The 21,225-nt window shown below is 35.3% G+C and overlaps 2 protein-coding genes across 3 annotated transcripts in view; one reads left to right on the top strand and one right to left on the bottom strand.

Moving 5' to 3' along the window:
- LOC110442138 (baculoviral IAP repeat-containing protein 3-like) overlaps window positions 1-9,151 on the bottom strand; it is a 19,288-nt gene extending 10,137 nt beyond the window's left edge. The window contains exons 1-6 of one of the 2 annotated variants that reach the window (XM_021485604.1): window positions 9,049-9,151; window positions 3,535-5,730; window positions 2,877-3,055; window positions 1,066-1,099; window positions 826-957; window positions 249-395 (exon numbers count right to left, since the gene is read on the bottom strand). In XM_021485604.1, the coding sequence (XP_021341279.1) occupies window positions 249-395; window positions 826-957; window positions 1,066-1,099; window positions 2,877-3,055; window positions 3,535-4,993 (1,951 nt within the window). In that variant the 5' untranslated portion in view covers window positions 4,994-5,730; window positions 9,049-9,151. The remainder of the gene's footprint in view (window positions 1-248; window positions 396-825; window positions 958-1,065; window positions 1,100-2,876; window positions 3,056-3,534; window positions 5,731-9,048) is intronic. The other variant, XM_021485603.1, reaches the window with a different exon arrangement.
- Window positions 9,152-9,380: 229 nt separating this feature from the next.
- On the top strand, window positions 9,381-20,059 carry LOC110442137 (toll-interacting protein-like). Its single transcript, XM_021485602.1, has 7 exons — window positions 9,381-9,517; window positions 11,591-11,761; window positions 12,371-12,504; window positions 15,882-15,930; window positions 16,292-16,444; window positions 16,730-16,820; window positions 16,958-20,059. The coding sequence occupies exons 1-7, from the start codon at window positions 9,473-9,475 to the stop codon at window positions 17,179-17,181; spliced, it is 867 nt and encodes a 288-aa protein (XP_021341277.1). The 5' UTR covers window positions 9,381-9,472; the 3' UTR covers window positions 17,182-20,059.
- Window positions 20,060-21,225: the final 1,166 nt, after the last annotated feature.

Below are 21,225 nucleotides of genomic sequence, written 5' to 3'. Positions count from 1 at the left end.
AGTGTAATACAGGAACTAACTACTGTTTAACATGAACTTACTAGTGCATAGTAAGAGCTGACTAGTGTATTACAGGAACTAACTACTGTTTGACATGAACTAACTAGTGCATAGTAAGAACTGACTAGCGTATAACATTTCCTAACAACTGTATTACATGAACTTACTACCACAGTGCATGAACTAACTGTCAAAATTTGTAATCATGAAATTATCACTAGGAGGTGAGTTTACAATTATTAACGTACAAGCTGCCTCAGTTGGTGTCTCCACTGATTCATTACAGGGTGAGCTTGAGCCTGAACGCCTCGATGTGACAGCAGTGAACTGGTCAGGATCGTCATTGATTTCCAAGGCAGCATTCATCAGTGCCTCAGCGTTAGGGAAGTCATCACCTATATCATCAGATGAATTCATAATAATATCTAACAATATACAATAAAAAAGTGTCAGTCGGATTAATGACAGAAGGAGAGCTGGATAAATGAAAATAGGTCAGTTTAACTCGCTCACCATAAAGTTAGAACAGGTGATATAGTAAGAACAGGACATGTGACAAAGTGTCAGCTGATCTCAGGACAAAGAGCAGGACTCCCAGCCAGTAAGATCGATACATAATATACTTGTGACAGAGTGCCAGCTAAACTCAAGATGAAGTGTTCACTTTACTAATGACAAAGACATCTTAAATAACCTAAACTGAAGACAAAGTGAGAACAGCATTCATGACCAAAACAAAATTGCCAAATAAAGTGTCGTCTGGATTTCGCTATTCTGTCCATTAGATATAAACAGTGTTACTAGCAAACTGAATCTAGTACATACCAATATCCTCCATCCTGTTTCTGATGGCTTGCATAACCACATTACGGTTCATTCCAGTGTCCAGCACAGCTCGGACCATTGGTAGCTCCATCCGTGCCTTAATCTCTCTTTCCTCGATAGGGAAGCGCTGACCTGAAAACAAGAATAAATTACAATATCACCAGATGTCTTTTGTATTGAATTCAGTAAAACATTTACATAGGGTTTGACAGTGAAATTTTCCAAATGAAATCAATTTACCTGCACGTCTTTTTCTTCCTCTGTTAACAATGCTCTGTAAAGAATAATAGAAGAGGCAAAGTTTAATATACTTTACATTCATGGTCATCAGGCATGATCACATCATAATAATATTTCTACCATCTGAACCCAGTTGTCCAAAGTGTTGTTATTAAACCAGACAATTAAAAACTTTAACGAATCATTAATTAAAATTTCTCAAAAACTGAATTTTGAAAATTTGATCTAATAACTGGTTAAAGCTACAGAGGTGAATGAATGACCGACTGCAAATGTTTTGTAATATACACAAATCATAGAAAACTTCTGATACATTTTCCTTGGTATTGTGACTTTTAACAGTAATCATGAGTGAAATGTCTTTCATGAAAAACATGAACATTATGGTTTACATGATCTAATTATAACTCTCATTAGAGAGCCTCTGTAGATTTGCAACGCAGGATAATGTTTGAAATGAGTTGGTTGTCACTCCTCTGTAACCATCAAAAGGTAGATATAAGCATAGCAACTGGCAATTCTGTCAATGTTTTTTTTTTATATTTAACCAATCAAATAGCTAACCTCTTACGTATACCTTGCATTTTGCCAGGACATATTCATGGGTGCAGAGAATATAAATCCGCATGGAATTTCGAGGATGGCTAGCACTGGACCCTTCATAATTACCTGTTGTGTGCCATAATTTAACTCTTTACTACCTGTTGTGTGTCAGTGTCAGTAACTCTTTATACTTACATATCACATAACAATGTTAGACCCCTAATTATGTGTTACATGTATGTGCCATTGTCGCTTTTACCTGCTGTGTGCCATGTAAGACCATGAATTATCTGGTCTATACCAGTGTCAGACCCTTAATTACCTGTTGTGTGCCATGTTGGACCATGAATTATCTGGTCTGTGCCAGTGTAAGACCCTTATTTACCTGTTGTGTGCCATGTTGGACCATGAATTATCTGGTCTGTACCAGTGTCAGACCCCTAATTACCTGTTGTGTGCCATGTTGGACCATGAATTATCTGGTCTGTGCGAGTGTCAGACCCCTAATTACCTAATGTTGGACCATGAATTATCTGGTCTGTGCCAGTGTCAGACCCCTAATTACCTAATATTGGACCATAAAATTACATATTGTGTACCAGTGTTGGACGATTAATTACTTGTGTTGTGTGCTTGTGTTGGATCATTTATTACCTGTTTCAGGAGTTTGTGGCCATTAATTACATGTTTGTGTTGTTTGCCAATGTTAGGTCATAAATGACATGTTTTATTGTGCCAGTGTTGGACTATTAATTACTGTTGTTTGCCAGTGTTGGACCACTGAATACCTGTTTTGTTCCAGTGTTGGACCATTATTTATTTGTCTTTACCAGTGTTGGACCATTGATTACCTGTTTTACGAGTGTGTGGCCATTATTTATATATACCTAATGCTTGCCAGTGTTGGACCATTGATTACCTGTTTTATCAGTGTGTGGCCATTAATTACCTGTTCTGTACCAGTGTTGGGCCATTAATTACCTGTTCTGTACCAGTGTTGGACCATTAATTACCCATTGTTTGCCAGTGTTGGACCATTGATTACTGTTTAATGCCAGTTTTGGACCATTAATGACCTGCTATGTGCTTGTTTTTGACCATTGATTACCTGTTGTGTGCTTGATTTTGACCATTAATTACCTGTTGTGTGCTTGCTTTGGACCATTAATGACTTGCTATGTGCTTGTTTTTGACCATTGATTACCTGTTGTGTGCTTGCTTTGGACCATTAATTACCTGTTGTGTGCTTGCTTTGGACCATTAATTACCTGTTGTGTGCCACTATTAAACCTGTCCTGTACTGACTGGATGTATGCCTCGCCCTTAACACTACGGACAAATGGACATTTTGGGAACCATCGGGCATGTTCTTCCCATGGGTTGTCTCCTGGTTCCCAATTTTTTAGGCCACCATCACAGTAAAAGCACTTCACATTGTCTCCAAAATCTGTAAAATTAATGTAGTACACATTTTCAGTATAAACATTTCACATGGTCCAGAATTCCATATACACATGTAGTAAATATGAATTGAATTTGAAGCCTCATAATAATTTTACATACACTCACGCCTGTATCCAGAGACCCACCTTCAAAAATCCATAAATTAAAGTGGTCATAGAAAGCAACAGCCTCTTAATACAGGTTTCAGTCAACATGAAAATAGATACAAAAGAGAGTTTTACACGTGGTCTCTTTCCACAGTTGGTCACTCTATATACACATAGATGGTTTCTCAAGCAGGTTTGACTATTCGTTAACAATCTCTATTAATTCATTGTAAATATATATAGTATTTACCGTTATTTCCCTGTCTTCACACTTAATACTGATGCGTATGACAGGCCATTGCAGTAAAGTAATTATTGTTTGTATCCAAAAATATTGAGCAAAGTAAGATAATCAGTCATCACAAATGGGACTTACTGGCATAGAAGAACCCAGCCTTCGAGAGAAACTCTGGCGTCTGGTGTTTGTAAGTGGGCCAATTCCTGAAGGAAGACAGGCGTGAGGCTTCTATAGCGTAGGTTGGATGCTTCGGTCTGTCTGTGTTGATACCTAGAGCCTCCATTTGTGATGGGGCCTGCTGGGAGAACCTTGAATTCTGATTGATAGTGTTATTAACTCCCCGAGATGTCTGATTAGGGGAGTACGGAATATTCCCAACATCCATACCTAAAATGAATGGACATCGTGGAAATTTGTTTCTATGTTCAATATGAACAACATCACCTGGATCCCAACCTTTTAGAATACCACGACAATATATGCACTGAACACGATCTTCTGAGCCGACATAGTAAAAGCCAGACCTTGCAAGGTCCCGAGTGGTCACAGGAGAACTCGAAGGCCATGTTCGATATGTCTCTAGTCTGTTTCTTTCAAAACGCAGGACACCTGGGTCCCTCTCCAGCACTGCCCTTTGAGACACTGAAGTATCAGGTTGAGATGGGCCTGCTATTCCTGGATTAGACACTCGCTCCAAACCAGATGATCTAGAATTAGAAACCCTCGCTGAACCAGATGATTCTGGATGAGAATTCCTTCCTGATCCAGGGGATCCCCTTGTTCCAGGATTAGACATCCTCCTCAAATCTGTAGTGTCTCTTGGTCTTTCTGGATGTCCTAATGTTGCAGAAGCTGCTTCTGTTTTTGGTCCTGCAAATGAACTTTCAACAGACTGGCTTCTCTGATCTAACTTTCTACGATTTGCAAAAGACGTACTAGAGCTTGGGATCTGACTGGCAGCCCCTTGTTCACTATCAGTCATATTAGCTCGAATCTCTGGTGAACTTGGTATTCTCTGAGGAAACCTTTCGGGTGAATGACTGATGGAAGGGCTTTTACGGACCCTTGTAGAATCATTTGGAGGCTCTAGTGACCTGGAACGGTTGAAGTCTCCTCCGTTAGGGGATAATGGTGAGCGAGACCCCTCAGGTAAACTGGTTGAAGAACCAGTTCTCGCTACTGGTTGTGATGAGTCCAACAAATGTCTTATTTTATCAAATCTGTCAGGCAAGGCTCTATTAAAAATGGGTATTGGAATATTAGTAGTACAGCTACCATCGAGAAACGGACATCTAGGATTAAATTTTTTATGTTCATCAAAAGGTATCTCTCCTTTTTGCCAATGCTCCTTGACAAAGTCACACTGAAAGCATTTGACAGTCTGTCCACTCCCTACATGGTAAAGACCTGCTGCAGCAAATCTAATAGCAAATACTTGGTTGTCCCTTGGCCAATTCTGAAAGCTATCTAATCGCAAAAATTCAAAGTTCATAAAACATGTATTATCAGATTGTGGATAATCTAACTTGCGTTCAAAATATCCTCCCAATGAATCTGACAGTGGTGTGTCATTCAACATCTTCACACCAGTGCACATTGGAGGGTAATTAGTGTCTTTGTGAAAATAAGTATTGAAACCATGAAATCACTTCTTCTAACTTCAAATTTTCTGAGGAATCAAATAAGATAGAACTAATTGTGGTATCACTTTAAAATGCATTCCATAAATTTTGTATTATATTGGCTTGTAAGAAAACTGCAGCCAAGATTTGAAGCTGTTTTATGACAGATGACAATATTGCACATTTCCACAAGGAGTATGATAAACTTACAATTCTTTAACACAGCATTTACACAAGAGCATTGTTTGTTACAGCTGTTTACATTATTTGTTCAAAGAACAAAAATGACACAAGCACAATACGAATGCAACAAATAATTCAAATAGGACATCCCTTCTTGGAGGTCCTCCAAAACAATTTAATTCTTCACTTAGTTCCAAATTATGCTGAACAAGATCATGAGGATTGAAGTTGTCTTCTGTAATGTTTCCAGCTTCTACAGCTGGTTGTGCTATGATTGTTTTAGCACTCTGATTGGCCGATGATCTAACTCTCAAAGAATCTGATTGGTCTCTATGTACATTATGCAAAGATTCATTAACATCTATGATCTCTGTGTTGTTGGCATAGAGAAAGACAACAGAGAATCGGTTGAAGAGGTCAGTGTCTGTGCTGGGTTCAGAGTGAGCATTGTGGTCTTGAGCTTGAGCTGTTAGGGACAACCATGGTATAGTCATGGTCAGTGTCGCCTCCTTCACTGGTCATGATATACCTGAAATATTCAAACAAGATTTAATTAGTATTATGTTATGATGAAAATAATATGCAAAACATTTCTATTCCGTTTAATATCATTATGTCTAGTGTTCCGGGAGACCACAAAACAAGATGAACTACACTTTGGTTATACGAGTGACATCTCCAATGTCCCAAAGCTGAGTACAATGACCTTACATTAACACAATGTGAGCAATTAGTTCAATCCAAGATGTCCAATGAACTGGTATATGTACAGTGGTATTATAAATATATGTAATCATATTTCTGCAAAACACTACTCAATCCTTTCCCCACATTTACGTTCATCATATAATTTGCTTCCCAAAAACAATGAAGGGCAAATAATATCAAGGCCAGCGTTTTGATTTTAAAATAATTGAATCCGATGTGATAAAATTAAATGCATAGATCAATTTATGATGTGTACTGATCAGTCTAGAATTTAGATTTTACACACAATAGACCATACAAATATAGGTCTATGAGAAAATGAAATATAGATTTCTTATATTATTCTCGACCTACTGAAATTTTGATAGACCAGACCTTGACGAAGAAACTTTTGCTCATATATTCAGTTATTTTACAGAGCACTTTTGAACTCACTACATGTACTGTTTTTATCATTGAATTAATTTAACCATACAACTAGAATCTTTGAAGTAAATTTCTCCAGTAGACCTACATGATTTTTTCATGGCGATTAATTGTCTATGGGTCTACTGATAAGTTTGAACCATGTGTACCATGGCAAAAGGCTCTAAGGCTACAGGTGAAAGTTTGGGGAGTGATAGAAAAGATTTTTGGAATGGTCTCCTGAATATTTTTTAAATTTAGGAGGTTTCAGATGTTTATAGTCCCAATCAGAAGATCTGCAAAAGTGTTATAATATGAAGAAATACTGACACAATCTTTAGATCATGTGTGGATTCTTAGCGGATAATCAACAGATGTCCATATGTAGGATAGTCATCACAGCAGCAAAAATCTGCAGTATAACATGTTATGGGATCCTTTGGGATCCTTTTGAAATGCTATGCTTCATGTTTATGCATAATTAAACTTACTTGGTATACTGTACATGCAAAACATTTATAATGAAATTTTGTTTAGTATGCATGATTTACATATATATCTCCTCAAATGATTATTCCTGCAAATGAAAATTTGTAATTAATAGACAATATTGATCAATATATATGAACAATTTAACTATAACCTAGGCTATATTGACCTTTGATGTAACTTTGCCAAATTCATATAGCTACTCACTACCCAGGGTTGTTGCCCTAGTTGCCCGGGCAACACCCTTTTTTCTGTGTCCAAACAAATCTGGACCAAGGTTGTTGAAGAATTTCCTCTATTTCATATGGGATATCCTTGAACTATGATTTTCTATGGCTTCCCCTTGCCAGCAGTTTGAATATCTATATATGCCTAGGGGTGTTGCCCAAACAAGTGGACCACTACATATATATACTCTGAACAATAGGGGATTAATCCTCCATTGTCTATATATTAATAGGGTCAGTCAGGTCAGTGCATAGTCATGATCGAGGCTCCCCGTGCTGACTCTATCCAATCTTATTGTTCTAATGTCACAGTGTGGTGATCACCCTGTCAGTTGGGAAAGGACTAGACGATCTGTTGGAATTAGGTTTATAGGTAAAGTGTTATTTCAAAGGTAGAGTGTATTTCATGATAGATCGATATACTTGTATTTTCACCTGTGGTTTCAAGTACACATGTATGGTCATCAGGATTGATTTATTATACTAATTTAAAATATAAATTTTCAAAAATTTCAAAGACAATGAAGCACTCTCCTTAGCATCACTTTATCAGGTGAATAATAACCAATGTTGGCATCAAAGCCTGGCGTGTACATCCTTTTCATTAGGTGTTGCCATTGTACATATGTATGCATACTATTTCACAATAAAAAACAAACAGTTAAATCATAATCCATAATTATGACAATATAAATTATTATTTAATTGCCAAAATGCTGGCCTAAACTACATGTACCTGTAGATTCACGCGCATTATCTACAGAAAGCCCCTCCTCCCATTAATTTTGGCAAGTCACCATTTTAAGGGCCTGACACAAACATCAACATTTTAACCAAAAATCTACATTTTAATTATTTCTTTTAAAGAATGTATTATTAACACTCGCTCCGTTCAGCCATCATGAAATATAAACACTCTATGACAAAAATATAACCTTGAATAATACCGCAAACTCAGAAATCTATTCTACCTCACTCGATCTGTTTGTCAATGGAAATAATGTCTGATACATTCTTGCTTTTTACGCTCGACAGAGCTTGAAATAGTTAAGGATTAGGCCTACATCTTCAGGAAAATAAATTGCATAAGGGCTAAAATCTGTCTTTTTCTTGAGTTTGAAATTTTCTGCAACACCCAACATTTAATCCTGCTACCATAGGGACCTGAGAATTTGTTAACTTTATGTGGACATGAAAGGTGTTCAGAAAAAATACAAATTTAAGGGGTTTCTTTTTTTGTTGTACAAATATCAACCAAATGATAATATATAAGTTATAACCCTTAAACATGTAAAATAATTCCAAATACCTTGCTTAATTTTGGTCCGATAAAGCTATAAAAGACTGTTTGAAGGCATTCTTAACGAGAATCTTTGGGTGAAACGGCAAGGAATCTATTCCCATCTGGTTTCACTATTATCACAGTCCCTTTTTTGATGGTGTAACATATACCTAATTATTTCTTATGGTCTGTAATCAGGTCCAGTACACTCTGCCGATTAAGCTATATAGCTGTAAAGACCTATTATAGCTCTATTGACTTATCTGAAATAGGTCTTTTGAGCTATTTTCAAGTGATTTTCTTTTTTAAAGAAAACGAAACAAAGTCGCTTTTAAAAGAAGATTGTATCATTAGGTTGATAACAAAAGACATTAAATATAAGTATTCTTTTTAAAAAAATAGGCAAGTAAAAAATTCGGAAATTTTACATTTATGAAAAATGAAAATAAACATCTAACTGTATGCTCTTTGTAGTCAACATTACCATAAACCTTATTGTTTTATGCGTCTATGCTCTAGTTTAATGAAATTTGAAATCTAAAAAAAATATAGCTCAATACAGCTTTAATTTATAGGTGTATATAGCTCTTTATAGCTATAGGGCCTAGGCCTATAGCTCAATCGGCAGAGTGTACTGGACCTGGTAATGTCAAGACAGAGAACGACCCATTTTCTTGTGATTTCGCGTTTCATATTCAATCATATATATAGATATGTTACTTATTTACAAACATACAAGTTAAACACAATACCGTTTCCTTGGTAGTAAACCTCACTACGACCCCTTTCTATTTTGAATCTGGGCCTTCTACGGGACTTCCCCCTTTTCTCCGTCTCCTCAAACCGGTTAATACAAAATACGAAACAGTTGAAGAGTCGGTAATAGAGGCGGAAGAAAAAACAACACAGAAAAGACGGAATATTACAAGCCGAGGGAACCATTTTAAACGTCACATCCTATTTATAAGTTTATTAATGATATAGAAATTTAATTATAAAGTTTTTGATTTGTACAGATCCTCTGTTACCTGAAACGGAAATTGCAAACATAAGTTATCTCCCTTGCAGGAAGCGCCTTATGACTGTGCGTCATTTTCGTTAACCCACAACAAGACAACAGTTTATACTAGGCTATAGCTAGTAGCTGCACGATTACGAGGATGGCAACAACAGACCAGCAGACACAGCCCAGTCGCAGAAATCAGGTTTGCTGTTGTTTCTTCCGTTGCGATGAACGATGAGGTCTTTGTTGATTTATTTCTGTTTTTTTTTTAATTGTTTAGCGGAACTGGACTGGGTCCATCGTCGGCTCAATTGGTAGAGTATCCTTCTACCTGATAATAGACCTACTTCATCATATTGAAGACCATGTCGATGTTTGGGTTGTATTTATGTACAGGAAAAGAGACTGAAAATAGAGCTGATTTTGTAGAGAGGAGAGACGACTTTTAAAGGTTTCCAAAGTTTCAGATGAGACGGTCTGGTCAGATATCCCAGACTGGAACAACCTTCCACCAGACCATATAGGTGTTTGAAATTCTGACTCTAAATTGAGATAAAAATCATATACAAAAATAAGGGTATTACTATATGATTTTTATCTCAATTTGCAGTCAGAATTTCAAACACCTATGGTCTGGTGGAAGGTTGTTCCAGTCTGGGATAGTTCTGGGGAAAAGGGGCTAGTTTAGGTCGTCGAACATGTCACTAACACTGGATGTGATATGGTAAAGATCTGTTAGTGACAAGCCGCACAGCCCTCCGCTGAACCATGTCCAATTTATTTGTGTCACCTTTTTGGTATGGGTCCCACACGGTACTGGTATATTCCAAAGTTAGACGCACTAGAGATTTGTTTGCTTGTTCCTTTATTGTTTTAGAATTAATTTACCTATGAAGCTCACTTTGTGAGACTGCTTCCAGGGGGCATGACATCTAGCATTCACTATGATTTCGTACACAGAGCCTGTCAAAAGTATCTCGCCGTGTAAATCTCTAGCACTGTCAATCGGGTACCTACTAGCTGCGATAAGGTAGCTTTCTGACGATGAGAGATTTGTTTTTATATATTGCGTCGTCACAGCTACGAAGCGGTCCTATGCCAACTAATGGAGCAATTTAAAAGTGCTAATCTGTAAGATTACATATAATTCACACCTCATATGAGTATTATGTTATCAAAATATTGCCTGATTGTTGAAAAAAACAAATGCTTAGCAATGAAAAAAACGAAATTAGCCAAGTTTGTCTTGGTGGGGAGGGAGGGGGGATAGAAACGACCGCCATTATAGAAATACAACTGATGCCGCCATGTTTACTACAATTTCCATATTGGGTCATGACACTTATATATAGACATCTGACAATTCTGTAATCGTCAATATTGATGGAGGAATGTTGAAAGATTGAGATGAAGAAGATGAGGACCTATATCGGAAGAGAGACAAACTTTCCATCATGGTAGTCAATTCAGATTTCGATTGCGCTTGCTACATTAACATATTAAATAACGACATTTTAGGCAGAGTTTAACTTCAAGTTATACAGGATATCAACAGAAATAGTTCATACTATAACCCTATTTATGGATACGGACCAATGTGCTGTCAATTGATTATAAAATCGACCGGTGTGATTCTCACCGGGCTTGCTCCATTACAAGGCATGAGATCGATTTAATACCCGGCCGGGTATCAATATTAGTACTACATGTATTACCTGTAAAAAAAAATCTGTAAAAGATGTGCATTGATTAGGTTTCCTGACAAACGTCAGCTGTAGGGAATTTGCCTTTAACTTAGCCATAGAGCATCTGGCTGGATAGCCAAGGGTTGTACGGTTCAAGCCCCAGCGACAGCACGATTGTTATCACTACCGGGTATTCCTCGTCCTACTACAAACTGCATGGTGCTGTTAACCTCCCCATTCAAGGTAGGAGAACCCATGACGGGGAGTCAAAGAACCTGGGTTGGTGTTTTGAAGGGGGGGATAGAGTAAAGATATGCATTGATGAGGTTGCCTTACAAGTGTCAGCTGTAGGGAATTTCCCTTTAGCTCGGAGGGGGGGGGGCGCACTGTTTCAGGTGATGGAAATCCTGTTGGAGTAATACTTCTCTTTAAGATCTGATAACAGTTAAATAGTTAGGTAAACGGTTACAAATACATGTTTAAGGTTGAAATTATTCACATTTTATGTCTTCAATGAAATGGACTAGTTAATTATTTTAATGTTAATGATGAATCATTATATGTATTTTTTTATGTTGGTTGTATTAAAGGTGATGGTAGGAGAGCTACCTGAGGATTTTCTATGCATGCCTTCAAGTACAGTGCAACAACAGATGATAGCTGACGGCCGGGTGGCTCAGGTGCTGCAGGCCCAACAAGCAAGGGGCTTCTCAGCTATTCCAACTAATGTCTTAGGAAAACTCAACATCAGCATCATACAGGTACTGTCAGTGTAGGAACAAATCCTTCTTAAACATACCAGAATAAGGTGTTTAAGGATTTTTCCAGTTAAAAGTTAAGGAAAGGGCACTTAATACAGGAAATGCTATTCTTTATACAATGTGTTAACTAGGGGTGTCACAATATGCCAAGAGTGTATCACAATATATTGCAATACATAATGGAAATATTGCTATACATATCCCATTTATTGTCATAGGAAGGATGTGCTCATTGTTGTCAGAATGATATCAAACTTAATCTTACATATTATGGATTACATAGATTTGAAATTTCTGTCAAACCAACCATCGATTACAAAATTTGAACTATTAAAAGCCTGTTTTATGCTTATTGGCATAACTGTTAGAATTTGTAGTAATTTGTTAAGATACCAAGCAGATACATAAAAATGTGCTTTGAAAAATATTGCAATACAGCAATATTTCGTCTCTGTATTGTGGTACGATACAATATGCCTGTGTATTGCGTTATACCCTTTTTCCCGATACATTGTGACAGCCCTAGTGTTACTGTTAACATTCTCGAATTGAATTGAACGCAACACATATCTCATAGTCTTATTATCAATCTGTTGTGTTTGTCTTCAGGCAAAACTAACCAAAAACTATGGTCTCACAAAGATGGATCCATATGTGAGGATAAGACTTGGGCACTCAGTTTTCGAGACACCAACAGCATATAATGGAGCCAAGACCCCACACTGGAACAAAGAGGTCACTGTGTAGGTATTGTAACTCAACAACAAATCTGTTAACAATCAGATTTACTTTATTCTGTTCTATAATAATACAATATACAGTTAACTCTTTGTTCCTTTTGACACACTGCAGTTTACTTGCAGTATCCTACTACAAATACACTATAAATCCTAACCTTAACTTAGACAGAATGAAGGATTTGATTCAAAGGAGTCTCCATGATTCATAAAAGAAATATTGTTGAAATTATATCTATTTTAATTATTTTCTGAAGTAATGTAGACTTTGTTTTGGCAATATATAGGATCTTACATGAGTTTCAATTTCGTATGAGATTTTAGAAACGAGTCTTAATTTTTTTCAATTTAGCAAGCCTCTGTGACGAGTTTCATAAATTTCTTATGAAATGAAAAACAAGTGTTAATTGCATTTATTGCTGCCAGCTCCATAAGAAGCATTTCACAAAGTCTTCTAGTTGACAATTAGCAGTTTCAGATGTCAAATAACTTTTTCCCTGATATATGAAGGGTCAAAACACATCAAAGAGGCATGGCTTTTCAAACCCAAAGGTACAAACTTATACTTACAAGTCAAAAACACTCTCAAGAGTTGAGGATCCCCATCCCTCCGCCTAAAAATGTTATGAGGCATTGGGTGTTTTTTTCTACGCGCATCGCTATTGCATAACCAAATCATTTCTGAACAATAACCCATACCTTGCGGTAGTTTCTTGAGATTTTTTGGGATATTATGAATTTTCGGAAAAAAAATCTATTTTGTTTTTCAATGGAACAAAATGAAACAAAATACATTTTATTTGATGCAACAATGGTTTATTAGAAATAAAACACATAAAAAATAATAACAATGTCAATATTGATGAACAAGCACACACAAAATGAGTAATTTTCTAACAATAATACTAAAACAAACAAAAATTCCCATTACATGAATCAATAAAATTTTGAGTGCCAATGCAACACGTTTAGGACAACGAAACGAAAATATAGGTGACAAAAAATAAATATCTTGCGGACTTATTTATTATACAAAAAATTATAAAGATACAAAAAAATAAACAAAAAAGAGAGACAACTCTTACATTTGTACCAATAATAATTATAAATCACAAAAAGTCATATATACAATTTACAAACATACAATATAGCACTTTTTATATACAAATATAATACAGTAGGCATTACCAACCATTAAAATTACTTCAAATAACCAATATAAAACAAAATTGCACATTGTGTATGAATAACATTATAACAAACAATGTACTTTACTGTGTCATAGCAAAAATGTCACAATGAACAACAATAACAAAGTTTCACATACTTAACACAACAAAAATAAATTTCTACATAATAGGCAAATAACATACCATGTTGTGATATAAAAAAATCATGCTATATACAACAATAATAAACTTTTACATTCTAAACAAAACAATAATAAACTTTCACATTATGTACAGATAACAACATACCATATTGTGATATAAAAAATGTCACACTATATATAGCAATAATAAACTTTGTCATAATAAACAGATAACAACACATATTGTGGTTTAACAAATATCACACTATACAACAATAATAAACTTTTACATTATGTACAAATAACAACATACAATATTGTGGTATAAAAATATCCCATTATAAAAATAACACTGTCGTATGTAATATAAAAAATGAACTTGAAATATAGGCCTATTGGGTATATACATGTAATAACAAATATAGAATATAATTCTGACTATTGTGATGTATAAAATACTTCCCAGTCCAAAATGTCTTTCCTGGTGGGGTATTGCACAACCGTAGCCTAGTACCGCATTCCTTACAACCTTTCTGGTCCAGGTATTCAGATAACATCGCGAGTTCAACCACTCGTCTACCATGCGACCAGGTTAAAAAGTTATTGACGTATTTGTGATCACTAGTACTGGAGGGATCATCATAGGACGTCAGTGTCGGCTCATCAGTAAAATTGCCAGTAAGCTTAGTAGGGGCCTCAGTAGCCAGCATCTCTTCAATGAGTGAACGAGTGTCACTTTGTTTCGTTGCATAGTCATGGTCTAGCAGTTGATATTGGACATCGTTGTTGTTATTATTGTCAGTTAATGCGTTTAGTTTACATTTCAAACGGCCGATTTTACGCCGGGTTTGGATGCCGGCCATCACCGCCACGACGTTGTTTACATCGTTACGACAGCTTTTTTTACCCACACTTTTGCGATTGGAGATTTTCAACGCAAGGGACACAACTCTGTACTCGAAACGTTATTCAAACGAAATCTATTCAAGAGAAGATAACAACATTGTCGACATGGTAATCAGGGGCAGGTGACTCTAACACTGAAAAACGACGGCGGAAATCTTTAGTGTTTTGCTCTGGCTGGGACGGGGATCCTTAACTGAAAAGCCTTGCCACAAAGGCCTGTATGGCATATGCATTCATTTGGGGCCTAGGGTTATTATGTGTTTAATGAATAATCAAATGATGAAATTAGTTGCAATGTTATGTTTCTTAGTTTTAGGTTTTTTTTAAAATTAATTTTAGTTAAATCTCACTTTTACGTTTTTAGGGCAAGTTTGTGAAATGCTTTTGCTCCATAAGCAATATAGAATTTCTTGTTTGGCATTAATTTGGGGTCTAGGTGTGATATGTGTATAGGGATAATTAAATGTTCGAATTTAATTTAATATTCCGGAATAAGACCATATTTTGGACTTATTGTTTTTGCATTAAAGCTCACTTAAAAGTTTTTGGGTAAGCTTTTGAAAGGCTTCCAAGTCCACCTATACATACACCTTGTGAACATATATATATTATAAATTGCAGAATGGATTTTTGATTAAGATTTCCGACCTTCAGTATCAAATTTTATTTTTAATTTAAAAGGAAATCAACTTTAATGCATTTTGCACCTGTTTTAAGAAATGTGCTAGGCTAACTAAGCTTACAGTTGTCTAAGAAGTGGGTCATCCCTAGACTTCTTTATATGTTACTTTGATTATCTAAAAATTGTTTTTGAAGTAACTTTTCAAAACTCAAATGTAAGCATGTTTCTATGACCTTTGGTTATTGCCTGTGAGATTCGGAATCATTGATTGTACTTTTGATGTCCCACAATAACTCCATGTCCTAGTTTGTGTCTTAATTTATTTGGTGGCCCGCTGGGATTATTGTAGAAGAAATATGGTATTGATAGGAAAATAAAGAAGATATGAGTTCCAAAACATTTAGTACACAAGCTTCATAATCTTTTTTTTTCATTCCTTTAGAAAAAATAATATACATGTATAGGATTTTATGTGAGAATAAGGAAAGTATTTTGGTATGTTTTGTGTACTTTTGTTATCATAATGTTTCTCTATTTATCTAGGTACCTTCCACATGGTGTAGACAGTATATATGTAGAAATATTTGATGAGGTAAGTAAAAGATTTTTATCAGAAGTTGTTATTTTGTTTTCATCTTCTATAGAAACACATTGGTTTTAAAAACTGTGAATTTTGTGAACCAGCGGATATCAAATATGTTGTTTCTCTTGTGAATTTACAATACCTTGTACATTTGTTTGATACAAACTACACTCTGCTTAATAAGATTCATAGAAGTAGTGATGCTGACACCCTTAGTAATATGTAGAACATCTGTATGTATTGCTGGCAGTTTGTTTTTTAATGGCTCTTCACGTGATGTCCCTTTAATGATCGTCTTCTGTATGCTTTGTCGCTGTGGTTGAGTTATCTCTCTTGTCATGTAAAGGACCACATTTTGTGTGATTTACAGAGACAATTCACCATGGATGATAGAATAGCATGGGCATACATAACAATACCCCAGGGAGTGCTGGGTGGAGATACAGCGGACAACTGGTTCCCCCTCAGTGGGAAACAAGGCGACGAGAAAGAGGGCATGATCAACTTAGTGATGACCTTTACAGTGAGTACTTGTTTCACATACAGATAATCATGACCTTACAGTGAAGTACACAAAACAGTCAGCCTTGTCATGACCCATGTCATTGACTATACAATGCAGACAACCTAATCATGGCCTTGACTGTGAGTACACAATAATATTTACAAGGTACTTAAGTTTTAACTTACAGTGAAGACAAAACTATTTGTCAACTTTTCAGAGCCCCTTTTTACAATGTACATACAAGACACAGGTCATATTTTGTTGTATGATATCCATATTATCACACTTGGACTTTATTTGCAGCCTGTGGAAAATCTGCCTGCATCAGCACCCACATCATTTGCATATCAACAGCCTATGGTTGTTCCGAACATGTACTACACAGCACCAGTGGGTAAGTGTCCACGTACCAGAGGTTTCAGATTAAATTAAAAGCCATTTGATGAAAATTTTGATTGCAAAAACTCCGTGAGAATGTTTTTCTCTTGTTAAATGAAGAAGCGGTGACATGTATTAATGTTTGTGTTGTAGTTTACCCAGCCCCAGGCCAACAACTCCAACAGCCCCGCCCCCAGTCAGCTGGTCAGCCCCAGACTCTTCCGCCTCAAGGCCCCCTCTACACCGAGGATGACCTCAAACAGGTCAAGGATATGTTTCCTAATATGGATGAGGAGGCTATTAAATCCGTTCTGGAGGCAAACCGTGGCAATAAAGACACCACGATAAATGCGTTACTGCAGATGAGTGCAGAATAATCAAATTGTGGATCTGGACGTTATTGTTATGAATATTTTCTTTTGCATACATATATTGTGTATGTATTCTTTGTAAGACATTTTTTATGAAATATTTAATTGATGCTGTTACCTGCTTGGATTAACCAAAATGAGTTTATATTGACCTGGAGATCCTATTATCATTATTTAAATGTATATTAGTGTGCAATATATGTTATCAAAGCGTAGATTAATAACAAATGAAGTAATACTTCATAATATATAGAGTAACTATAGCAACTGTAGGTACCTAAATGGAGTAATTTGCAAAGTCCAAATTTTGTGCACAATTAAACTAATGCTCACATATTTAATATATTGCAAAGTTTATTTTGTCTAATTACCTTAAATGTATTTGTTAATGACATAGATATGCATTATCCTTTTAACATGTTTAACAGGAATATGAATAGCAAATACGAATTTATGACTGAAAGTTACTTTACCAAAACTTCCTTTATGTAACCCCTTTCACGAAATCAAGAAATCCAGCCAAAATATTATACCTCTTATTGGGAAAGTTGTTTGTTTCTATCATAAGTGATATGAATTATCTGTTCCATAATTGGTTGCATTTGAACGAATAATTGTTTGAATTCAACTTTTGATCAGTAAGGCAATGTGACCCCATGAATGACTGTAAAACGGAACAGGAAGTCACTTTATTTTGAGGGCTGCTAATGATACATATTAAGGATAGGTTTTAATTTTACACTAGTAGTGTATCGGTATAATGTCATGTCCGTATTTATATGTTAATTAAGCATTATCATTTAAGCATGTGTTTTCATTCTCTGTAAGTCCATGTAACCCTATATAATGGCGGCTTATTTATCACAGAATACAGTTAACACCTCTGTGTCATCTGTCAGTGTCGGTTGTGAGAGGAAAATATGACAAACAAAAGACTGATTTTTTGTGAAATTAAACAATGGTGTATGTAGACTGTTTTAAGGATACAATCTTGCAATATTACACTTTCAACTCCTTTTCTAAACATGGCTAGGTCAATGAAATACTTTTTTAACAGCTGTTTGTTTTATTATTTTGAAACATATTTTAAGGTTTGTATAGATACATGTATATTGTAGATATGTTCATATGGGACAACAAATGCTGATATCCTTACATATTGTTATAACTTTGACATTGTGTACTGTCCCCTCCACCAGACAGTGACCAGTAACATATATTTACTAGTATACGTACCATCAGCTGTTAATCACGTACGAAATTACTTAAGAGTCTGCAAGTAAATTCCGCTATGCTGTGTAAAGTACCTGTGGCCACTTGTATAAAACATCTTGAAGTTAAGGAAAATCTCAAGCAATGTATTGTCTATGGGAAATCTTAGACTTGAGGAAATCTCAAGAGTTGAGATGTTTTACACAAGTGGGCCCTGGTCATTGATAAACGAGAGATTATGGACTTTCTCAGCTCGAATCAGACCAGTCCCACTGTGTCGTTTCCAGATGGCTTCCTTTATCTGCTGCTTGAACAGGCTGCTTTCTCTGTTCACCACTTTGGTGTTGTTAATTTGCGTCTCTTTAAGGTTCAACAACGTGGTTTTTTTTGTCTACTTTTTCACACCTTGCCAAGGCATCAAATCGGACCTGTAGGCCAATACAATATAAGTTACCAATATTGTTTCCGTACATTTCGATAATTTACACAATAGAATATGACTTTAAGAGAAATTCATGTCATATGCATCACATGAGAGAAAACTAAAATTATATACAATATATATAGAGGAAAATGGTGTTTTATGCAAATGTTATATTATAGGAAATGTGACATTTAGTAATGTAACCCTTTGAGGACTCTCCTGTGATTCTTTTATAAATTGTCAAGTGATGTCTCTTTTATATATATATATATATATGCAATGTATACCATATATTCTTCTTTTATTAGATTATTTCTGTAGTTTGGAATTTAAAGTAAAAACTTGATTCTAGATAAAGAAGACATAAACGAGGTCATATCAAACAAACCTTAAGTATCTTCAGTAGTTATGAATGCGTCTAAAGCAACATTGACTCTTTGCAAGAGTTATCTCCCTTCTCGTACTAGAAATGCTATAGTTTGCTATTTTGTTAGAGAAGTAATAAGTAAAATAAAAATATTTAAACTTGTTAATTTTATTCTATCTATGGCATACAAAAACCAAGTTGAAAAAAGTTTGTTGTGTGTTCAATGTAGGGATCATTTACAAGAAATATTGCCCTATTATGCTGCTGATCTTTGTTTTTCATCGATTGGATGTTTGTTATAGACAGTATCTGAAGCGATGAAGATATCTGAACCATACCTAGAAAGCTATATGACAGTCTTTATGTAGAAAAAAAACAGAAGAAAAACTTATGAATGTGTTTATGTTTCCTTGGGAAGCTGCTGGTAAAGTTGTTGTATTTTAAAGTTGAACTTGGTATTTAACTTGGGTGAATCAAATGGCATTGACAGTTATAACTGATAACAACACAAGAGTGCTTTTCTGTGTGAGTGATCTCCCTTCATTTGTAGTGGGTAGAAAATCGAAATATTTATCAGCGTACATATTAGTAGACTTGACTATGTATATTAGTATGACTAAAGTTGCCTGTGTATGCTTAATCGAATCAACCTAGTACTAATTTTTAATAACTTAAACTAAATTAGTCTCTTTTTCATTAAACATTTTTTGTTCTTATTTTGTTTAGAGATAAGGATGATTTGTAGCTTCTTGTGATATTTTGTCATTGGTGGAAAAAAGGAAACGTTGATAACCCAGTTGTCTGTCTGTTAGATATGAACAGATTTATCCTGATTGTGAATACAATTATTGATTTAAAAAATATTAAAAATATGCCAATCACCTAATTTTGGATTATTATTTAGTCTACCATTACCAGGAGCATTCAATCAATTTAAACCATCAGGGTTTGGGGTTGTGTTAAAATAAGAATAATGTGATACCTTGATTAAGAAAAACACCAGTAGATACAATATTGACAGACATAAGGATATCTGAAACCTCCGCATGCTTCTCTCTATATCTGGGATACCTTGGTTAAATATTGACAGACTTAAGGATATCTGAAACCTCTGCATGCTTCTCTCTATATCTGGGACACCTTGGCTAAAAAAATATATACAATATTGACAGACTTAGGATATCTGAAGTCTCTGTGCATGCTTCGTTCTGGATCCCTTGGTTATTTTTTTTTTTTTACATTATTGACAGACTTAGGGATATCTGAAGCCTCTGCATGCTTCTCTGTATCTGTGATACCTTAGTTAAAACAAAAATACAAATATTGACAAACTTAGATATATCTGAAGTCTCTGTATAATTCTCCTCCTGGATCGGGGATACCTTTGTTAAAAATAACTAAAAATAATACATTATTGATAGGTTTGGGGATATCAGAAGATTCTATGTATACTTCTCGCTGTATCTGCGATACCTTTGTTAAAAACGAAAACAAAAATAAATACATTATTGACAGACTTGGGCATATCCAAAAATTCTGCCTGCATCTCTCTTGATCTGTTTTAGGTTATTGTTAGTATTGTACATTTTTAATTACCTCTTCCATTGCGTAGGTTTTATAATCTTAAACCACGACTTTTATGAACTTTTTGGAAGTGATACAGATCATATTTTTGTCATTCATATTGAAATATACAAAATGATAATTACGATAAAGAATGAATTGTCATCGTTTGGCAGTTTGTATGTTTGTATCAACATTTCGACATCCCAGACCATTCAATTCTGTCTACACTGATGGTATTCTAAAAAATAAATGCTATCCATCTATTTTTAAATGCTATCCATCTAATTTTCTCTATCATGACCTAGTACTCAGTACCTTAAACAATGAGAGGAACACTATATTTTGCAATGCTGCTCCTTGTTGATCTTTGGAAGTCAAGTACGAAATGCAGTCATCTTGACATTTCAGCAATTCAACTGAATACAGTGTTTAGTTTGGAGGAGGACCTTAGAGGAACCATTAGATGGTCAGCTTATTCGAA

Source organism: Mizuhopecten yessoensis, unplaced genomic scaffold (assembly GCF_002113885.1).
Source record: "Mizuhopecten yessoensis strain PY_sf001 unplaced genomic scaffold, ASM211388v2 scaffold716217, whole genome shotgun sequence".
Taxonomy (NCBI): Eukaryota; Metazoa; Mollusca; class Bivalvia; order Pectinida; family Pectinidae; genus Mizuhopecten; species Mizuhopecten yessoensis.
The sequence above is the reverse complement of the archived record's forward strand: the minus strand, read 5'-3'. Positions and strand labels throughout refer to the sequence as shown.